This window comes from Macrobrachium nipponense, chromosome 26 (genome assembly GCF_015104395.2).
Source record: "Macrobrachium nipponense isolate FS-2020 chromosome 26, ASM1510439v2, whole genome shotgun sequence".
Lineage (NCBI taxonomy): Eukaryota > Metazoa > Arthropoda > Malacostraca > Decapoda > Palaemonidae > Macrobrachium > Macrobrachium nipponense.
Window position 1 is genome coordinate 42,292,509 of NC_087215.1, and position 9,243 is coordinate 42,301,751.

The following is a 9,243-nucleotide window of genomic DNA, read 5'->3' on the forward strand; positions in this document are numbered from 1 at the left end:
GCAGAATTGACTGTAACCCGTAATAACAACAGTAGTAGCCAAAATTTCCATAACATTTTTGACGGGATCTGCGTATCCCCCTCCGCCGCTCGGTTCGGCTCAGGGACCGAGACCGATGTCATCAAGTGGTGCAATCAGTTGAGAGCGGCGCAGGGAATTCCTGGAAACGTTGCCATTAACTTCTAAGTATGTACTTCTCTCCTATTTATCTGAACTTATTTTAGAATTCCTGTTTGTTTCTTTAAAACAACATAATCATAATATTACTATTGGCAGGCTTTGGCAAATTTTTTATTCATGTTCATCATCAGTTTATACCTTTGTAACGAACAATAGGAAAATTAGACTTCGATTCATGATTGCGTCATTTTTAAATTTTAATATTATGCAAACAATACTGTTCTTCATATAAATCGGTAAATTCGTGATTGGAGTTTACCTAGAGAAGCAGATTTTGTTACTTTCATCTTATAATACACAAGAATAACCAAGAAAGATTGATGTCGTGTTCATACTTGGCAGTCCTTTTGCACGTTCAATCCTGTATCAAGTTTTCGACCCTTTCACCTCCCCGACAACAGGCACCGGGGATAATTCCATTGCTTAGTATATCACTTTGCGATGGGAAAATAACGTCTAATACGTGAGGTTTATTATTATAAAATTTCAGTCTCATTAGTAAAAGATTATAATGAAAGGAAGCATGATTCATCGCACACTGGCACCTTCCTTTTGTCCCACCCACAATAGCCGCGATTGGTTGAAAATGACGTCACTCGATGCAATGGCATAAATACGAGCAGCTCTAGCGCGGCTCCCCAGTTAGGCTGTGTTAACCGTACGAGTAGTACGCGTAAAGTGCAAGAGGGAGCCCTTACAAAAACTTGTGTAGACGCTGAAGTTGCGATTATACGTTTTGAAACAGCGGGATATCGACAGTATCCGGTAGTTCCCGGAACACCTGTGCGCCTAATACAGCGCTCTAAACGTACACTTAGTACGTCTGGGAAGGTAATTAATCATGAAATTATAAGTTTTTTCTTTCTATAACGTGAATTTATTAAAAGTGAAAATTTTCACTCATTAATTTCAAAAGTGCTTGCCTACCAGTGTACTTTGAGTGTGTGTGTGAGAGAGAGAGAGAGATCGTGGTAATCAAGGAAGTGTGTGTGTGTGTGTGTGGGGGGGGGGGGGTGTTACCATTAGAATTAATATGAGCAAGTTTATTTTTTTATTTTTTTTTTTCGGAGGCTAAGGGTACTGCATTCATTTCACGGATCAAAGCATATCCACGATCAAAACTTATCCAAAGTTGATCTTGCCATAGGGTGATATGATGATCTTAACCAGGTTTAGTGTCGTTATTTCGCGACTGTTTAAGGAAAGAAAAGTTATTATTTCTTTCAAGAAACTTACAAAGATTGTGCAGTTTTCCTGAGGGGCCCTATAGCTAATCTTGTTTTTATTTTCATTGCAGGCCCTGCAGTGAGGCTTTCCCTCCTCTCCCAAGTGTCCAACACCTTCAAGATTGATTTAAAGCCTTCTTTGTGTGATCAAGTAAGTAACCCCCTTCTTTTCCTTTTTTATTTTAGTCAGTGTGATCCGCATTCATGTGACCATACGTGTTTTTAAAATTCTAAAATGAACGCACGACCACACATTGTAGTACTACATACGTACAAACATACATACACAATATGCAACATTTATTTTAAAAATCCATCGTTGGTAGTCAATATTCTATCTTGGATTAATCACGACATAGGCAAGTGTCTGCAACCACCTGCTAACAGGAAGACTATTATAATGGATACATTCAATAACGAACACATTTTCACAACATGCGATGTAATTCAACAAAACGTATACAAGGTCATGTAAACGATTCAGGTGAATATACCCCAACACAGAAGAAAAACACGAGATGTCACTGGACAAAGATGTCTTTGCTTATGAGTTCAGCTACACAGTCAGGACGTCAGTGTCAAAATGGTAGGAGTCGTGTCAGTTAACAAAGGGGGAATGAGGGATTAGAGCTTAATTCCAGGGATGTATTAAGGAGTCTTTGACAGATACATTTTCTGTTGACTGCTGCACTTCCTACTAAAAGTATAAGCATGCTGTGCAACTAATATAGTGGATAAGTAGTCTTTGTTTTTAATATGTGAGTCACTTACACATTTGTTGTTATATGTAGGAGGTACATACTGGGCCATCGTTGCAGCTCCTGGGTTTGATCATTCCCATATTTTTTGTACATGGGCCAAACGACAACGTCAGTTATGTTAACCCAAAATGTTCAATGACATTAGAACTCTTTCCCAAAAGAAACGAGGTGTAAATAATAGCGCATTAAGGGTAATGAGTTGCTATAGGACAGTAGCAGAAACTAGCCCCCAATTGGTGAGCTTCTGTTACACTACTGTAATTAAACTTTGTCATGTTTGCAATAGCCATGCAGGCTGGCCCAGTACTACATTGCTAAAAAATGAAATGACTTGTAAATGGAAAAATGAACACCATGTTGATGTTTCCTTTTTGTTGCCCATAAAGTTCGTCTTAATAGTTATGAGTATGTGACTTCAGGTCTTGTGGCGGCAGGAGGCAGGCATCCATTGGTGACGTCAGGAACCTGTCTCCACAAGTAGTTGCTGGAGGAGGTTAACAGTCACCTGGAAACCTGCCCGCACTTAACTACATTTGCTTCTACCCATCGACTGCTTGTTGTTTACAGTCAAACGTCGAGGGACACATTTCAGCTTGACCATACAAAACGTACTTCAGTCTTCATAACTGAAGAGTAAGATCTATGAAGTTCATAGCTGAATAAGACAGTCTAAACAGAACTGGATAAAGAAATCTTCATGAACACACTGATAAGGCAACTTCATAAACTGATAGATTATTAAGACATACCAGTGTATCAGAAAAGATTACCTGTCAATTTAAACGTACAGGAAATTACAGGAAAAAAACTACATTGTGATCAGTGCAAGTTTAATTCCAATCAAAAGAAAATCCAACTGGATGTGTGAAAGCATCCCACATTCACATTCTCCGGCCAACGCTTGTTATTTCTATGGCCTGGTATTTCTAAGGCCTAAGACCAACTGCTACTCAAAAATACTGTAGCCAGATTTAAAGTCCAGCCTTCTGAAGCCAACATCCAAATACTGAAAGAACCCAAAGAAATACAACTACCACAGAAAGGATTATGGCGTCAGAAACAGGAGACCTGAGCAGTTTGGTAAAGATGAAATGGTTTATAAGTCAAGTTTCTTTGCACAAGACAGAGCAATGACAATGAAGCGTGCTCAGTGTTGTGCAATGTTAATTTAAGTGCCACTGTTGAGTATGATTAAGAGTGCAGTTTATAACCCATTACAGAAGCTGTTATTTTCACATAGGTCAAGCACCCTTGTGCTATACCAACCTTGAGAGGTAAAATCTGAGTAAAGGTAGTTGAATAAAGAGGTAAAAATCAGGGATTTTAAAGGTTTCATGTAAGTTGAGTCTCCCGAGTACACGTTTTATACTAATCTGGATCCATCTACTTCCTTTTAAGGTTCCACAATGGTCGTCGCTACCCACATCAGCAACAAACCAACCGAGGGGGAAATCCCGCAGTTGCAGAATGAAGACAGGGACCCTCGAAACGAGAGGGGAACTTCCTACATTTTCTATGACAAGGAAAAACATAACGAACCAAAGTGGAACTTGGAGCAGGCACATCTCTCCCAAGAAGGTAACCTTTAAAAACTTGGGAAAAAATATAAAACCTTGGGGGGGCAGTACTTGCAAATTGGTAATCAGTGCCACTCACAGCCAGGGGATTTTTTTTAAAGCATGATCTTAAAATTATATGTATCGAGGATATAAATGAAATGTTAAGACATCAATTGTTCAGTATTTATATCTTTTCTGCAAAATGTAATAACTGGTGTCCTGCAAGAAAAGGGAAGACCTAACATTATTGCATTGTAAGCAATATCATTGCATGCATTAGCCCCTTCTTAAGATGACATTTTAATAGCAATAAAGATGATATACACGAAGAATTATACAGGTAACTAGTAGGTATTACTTACTAAGGTGACCTATGTTTCATTATGAATGTCAAACATGATTGTGTAATTATGAATTGCTAAGCGTAAAATTATTTCTTTTCAGAATCATCTTCAAGAAAGCAGTGTTTTGAAAGAGAATCCACTTTCTTTGGTGATGGATTCGATACTCACTGGTACAGATCTCATGTCAGATCTGAATACACCAGATATAAGTAAGTAATACAAATTAATTTTAAAGTTACTTTTTCAAGTCTGTATATTTTAAGTGTTTTAAAAAGTACATCTAAACATATTCCTTGAGTCTCCAATTAGTTTTTTCCGTTCCGTAAGAAGTTTCAATAGTATATCTGTACTTGATAAAATATTTTTCAAAGAGTATTCAAGAGTTAATCCTTTGAATAGCCGATAGTTTTTCCCCCCAAAACATCCTGACTAACTTATTGGGTAGTGACTAAAAATTGTCTTTTCTCTTAAGTAAAAAGAAAATGATCATTGGTTATGAACCATGAACACATTAAAGAGCAAAATACTTCTTTTACAGAGTTTGAGGACTTCGACTTTCACAGTGGCAACCCCACTAGCAGTTATAACAGAGGCAACGTGAATGTTGAGAGCTCTCGAGATGCAATGGAACCAAGTGTTGGTGTTGTTTGTAACCAGGATGATGACAGCCTACTTGTAGAAGCCCCTACGACTGGTGTAGCCTACACATTATTTGATATGAGTCCAGGTTCTCGAGGTCTTCTTGAAGCACTGAGCCCTAGTACTCAAGAAGATCTTCATGCTGATCAGCAGGAACAAAGAATTAATTTAGAAGAATACCAAGAGTCAGCAAGCACACTGAATGTTAGAAGTGATGTCATTACATACAATGATGGTATTTTCACAAATCCTATACCAGAACTGGATCACTGTATGCAGGAAACCCTTATTCCAGTGGAGGATTGTCCCCAACCTGCTCAGATGGAGATGCTGGTCACTCACAACAATCCTCCTCAACTTTCAATCAGTGAAGGTGACCTAGAATTTAGTATTCCACAAAATTTGTTGGAACAAATGGAAAGTCTTTTCCCTGAAGAGCAGGCCATTGAATCCAGTCTCATTCAGTCAAGTAATGTATGCACAACAGAGCTGGATATGTTTTTGGGGCAACAGGACTTCAATAGCGATCTTCTTTCTGAATCATTGGAACAGTCTGGTTTACTTGATGATGAACTGTCATCCTTTGTTTGTGAGGTAAGATAGTTTCAAAAAAGGTTTTTAAATTAATGTAAGCTGATCATTTATAAATATATGCAATACCCTACAAAAATGTATAATATTGATAGAAATGTCCAATTATAATATTGTCTAGCATCTTCAGTGGAAATATGATAAGGACTTTCAAACAAAATTTGAGTGAGAAATTTGAGGAACCTTATACAGTAAGCTTAAATATGAAATTTGAGGGATTATATTTGATATGTAAGGCTAACTACCCAAAAGTAGGATAAGTATGTTGCATTATTCCTCTAAAATCTGACAACGAATTTTGAAAGGAATTTTATATGTTTCATTTATTTAGGTTTTTCATACAAGCTGCTGAGTTTCAGTTAATAATGTTATTTCATCCTTATTTACAGGATACATGTAATGATGACTTTTCAAACATTCACATCAACTCCCTGATGCCCAACAGTGATGCTGTCCAGTCAAGTATCGCCCCCCAAGTTGTCCAGCCTAATACACTTGACCTAGAACCAGTCGGCCTTCCAGCTGAAGTAGCAGAGCGAAGCACATTCCTATTAACCAAGGATTTCCTATCAACTCCTGTAACTATACACCCAGCTGTATCGGCTACCTTTAATAACGAAAACGATTTTAAAACTACATTTATTGTAAATGCATCCTCTACTGGTGCTGTACCTAAAACTCCAGTAAAGAAACGGCAGCATCAAGAAGACACAACCCCAGTAATAAATCCAGTCAAACGACAGAGGAGAGCATCAAGGAAACCACTGCGATTCAGAGAACTCTATACTGATGAAGACTTCACCGACTCGGGATCAAGTGAGAGTTTTGCTGACCAAGAGAGCAGGCTTTGGACTGACCCAAGTGATATTGACATTAAAAATGTAAATGTAGATGTAGCAAGCAGCAGTAATGTTTCTGCTAGAAGAAGATCTAGAGGTTCTGTAGAGGAACTGACAGAGGAACAGAAATACCACAGAATCAGACAACTGAATAATGAGGCATCCAAGCGATGCAGGTTGAAAAGAAAATTAACCGTGAAACAGATGGAGGCACAAATGGAGGAGCTTGTAAAAAGAAATTTAGTACTGAGGGAGAAACACGAAGCATTAAAACAACTGAAAGACAAATTTCAAGGATTTGTGAGTGACTACTTCAAGACTCGATTAATGGAAAAATCAACAAATAAATAAAAAGTCCAATTATAAGAGAGCTCAATGAATATTTGAAGCTGAAAGCTGATATACCAATGTCTATAAAGTGGACTGTACTTTCCAATGTTTTGAATATTGTATGGTAGATAAATTGATTGTGTTTGAAGATTTACACAACATTTGCTTGTGCCTTACATGAACATTAAAATCTGTAGCATTATATCTCATAAAAAAAGGTTACAGAGTACAAGATTTACATAGTACCTTTAAAAATTTATCTAGACAGTGGTTCTTTACTTTGAGGTTAATAAATGCAGAAAAGTTTAAGAAATAACTAACAACTGTACTTAAGGCAATTTTACCTCAGTGTAACATAATCTAAAATGTACTTCTATTGAGGTAATATGTGTTCTCTTTCTCATGGAAGATATTAAATAAAAGCTTACCAGTGTACCTGTACTTTTTCAACATTACATATTTTTATTAGGGTGAGGTTTCCTAGAATTGTTATAATGCAGTTATATTGTAATACAATAAAAGGTTATGGTAACATCTACTACTCTTTTATTTATTCCAAATTGACTACCCTGTGCTGTCTTCGTAGTTCCCATAATAGGCAGAATGGTGATCGCAAATCATTTACAGTAGTAGTATGACTGGGTGGCAGAAAATCGAACTTGTTCCTACAAAGATACAAATCTTTATCTTCCACATGGATTACCTTCATCAAAAAAGGGGGCCCATCTGCTGTTTAATTATCAAGATCCTGTCGCGGATAATGAGCACATGGTCCTAAACTCGCATCAACATGCTCACAATGGAGCTGTCCACAACAGATGTAGTTTCACAAGTCCCACTGGTTGAGTATGTTGCAAGCATAAAGTCGACCTCTGGGAGTAGTCTACCTATATGACACATGACGTCGTTCAGAGAAGGGAGAACACTGACTCGTCTCTACCAATGACTGCTTACCCAGCACTCTGTATCGCTGCTGACATTTAGACAATCGTGAAGAATAAAGATGAAACTGGACTGACTTGTGAGAAAAAGATGGGGGAGAGAGTGTTAGTCTTGAAGTGAAGTCTGTAACTTGTAGCGGAAAATAAGGATTACCAACTTACATATCAGGAAAGGGTGGGGAAGGCATCTGAACCCTAACTTAAAATGAAAACTCATGGAATATTATCAGGTCTTGGAAAAGGCCTAGCATTTTGCAAACCCCAATGTCAGTGGCAAAGCAGCCGACTAAGGCTTGGCTACAATGCCCTTTGTGGGTCCTAAAGGAGTTTGCATGATCATTAAAATGGGTCCTGACTAACATTTTGTCACCACTACTCGATTCTACTCTATAAAAAGAGTAAGGAGGAACCCAGGACCCACCTCTTTGAAGGCTGCTTATCAATCTGTGACAGGTCCACCTGTATGCCTTGGCATTCTCTAAGACTTACTACATTTCCAGGCATCAAAGATGCTATTTTTTCCCCAAGATAAGTCATAGAAAAATATCCTGTTCCCTACAGGCCACAGGTTAGCTTTTTCATCAGCCTATCTAAACCACAGAAGAATAAGGTTACCTTCATTAGATAATAATCATATTTTCTTTATTGAGCTGTGAATGAAGTCCATAAATCTTTCCTAGTTAAAAGAAAAATAATACAAAGTTACAAGATAAAGTCAGATACTGGAAGATTGTTGTAGAAAAGTAATTTACATGTTGTATACCAGTATTACTGGTATTTCAGCCATCCTCAAACAACTTTAAGCTTGTCATATCTGTAATGTGTGGACATTTATCTTCACTTTATTCTATTTTTTCCATTTGGGATGTTAAGTTCATGCTGTGTTTTGAACAATGTTATTCCAAATTTCTAATATCAACAAATGCGGTGTAAATTTAGTTTTTTGTTTATCTAAGATTAAAAAATTACTGTGTGCCCCTACATGAAATACGAATAAAATCTTAAAATACTGCACCAGTAGTACCCAATCTCTATTTTGTACTACAAGTTGTAACTCTGTGGCATAAGGAAATTTCTAATATAATACAGCTCCACAATTTCTCCTGCCTACAATCCCTTACAGTCTGTTCAAGTTTTTTTTCAGTTCACTGGTGCATCAACTCCAGATATACTCATTTTCATTCAATTCTCCCAATCTAAGAAAGTTTTGAGACTTAGTATACAGTATCACAAGATATTTGTTATAAATTCAAAATCAGCATCATCTAAAAGAATTTGTATGTGATGTCACGAAATGCTCGAAGTTCCCGTCGTGCATGGTGGGCAGACCTTGGGGTTGAGAGAGAGAGAGAGAGAAGAGAGAGAGAGAGAGAGAGGAGACAGGGAGAGAGAGAGAGAGAGAGAGAGAGAGAGGAGAGCTGACATACCGTGCATTTCATAGACCAAAGAGCGTATCGTCGTGTAAGACTGGTGTCACATCACCCATGGGTTCTCCTGTATTTTGTTGTTGTGGCACCATTTTTACATCTTATAACTGCATTATTCTTTTATGCATTTGTTGGCAAATTCATAGTGAACACTTTCAAATTGAAAAGAAACAAGATGCAGTGCATGAGCACTTTATTGAAGAAAAATAATCACTGGCAAAGACTGGTGAAGTGGCGTTCATTCCCAGGACTGCGCTGGATACCATGAGTGACAGTGATCTGCCTTTTGACACGCACGAAGGCAATTTCCAGTCTGATTTGCATATGCGATTACAATAAATAAGGCGCAGGGTCAGACCCTAGACATTGTAGGTATATTCCTACCGGAGCCAGTATTCACACATGG

At 37.7% G+C, this 9,243-nt stretch overlaps 1 protein-coding gene across 1 annotated transcript; it reads left to right on the forward strand.

The window, feature by feature from the left end:
• The first annotated feature begins 805 nt into the window (after positions 1 to 805).
• LOC135200227 (uncharacterized) lies at positions 806 to 7,005 on the forward strand. Its single transcript, XM_064228665.1, has 6 exons — positions 806 to 1,011; positions 1,478 to 1,557; positions 3,566 to 3,745; positions 4,171 to 4,279; positions 4,609 to 5,303; positions 5,690 to 7,005. The coding sequence occupies exons 3-6, from the start codon at positions 3,635 to 3,637 to the stop codon at positions 6,488 to 6,490; spliced, it is 1,716 nt and encodes a 571-aa protein (XP_064084735.1). The 5' UTR covers positions 806 to 1,011; positions 1,478 to 1,557; positions 3,566 to 3,634; the 3' UTR covers positions 6,491 to 7,005.
• The last annotated feature ends 2,238 nt before the right edge of the window (positions 7,006 to 9,243 follow it).

What these genes read in the sequence shown, in the direction of transcription:
- LOC135200227 (XM_064228665.1), top strand. Translation starts at nt 3,635, where the DNA reads ATGAAGACAGGGACCCTCGAAACGAGAGGGGAACTTCCTACATTTTCT. An exon ending in GGCACATCTCTCCCAAGAAG is followed by an intron (nt 3,746 to 4,170) that starts GTAACCTTTAAA and finishes ATTTCTTTTCAG; the next exon opens with AATCATCTTCAAGAAAGCAG. An exon ending in TGTCATCCTTTGTTTGTGAG is followed by an intron (nt 5,304 to 5,689) that starts GTAAGATAGTTT and finishes CCTTATTTACAG; the next exon opens with GATACATGTAATGATGACTT.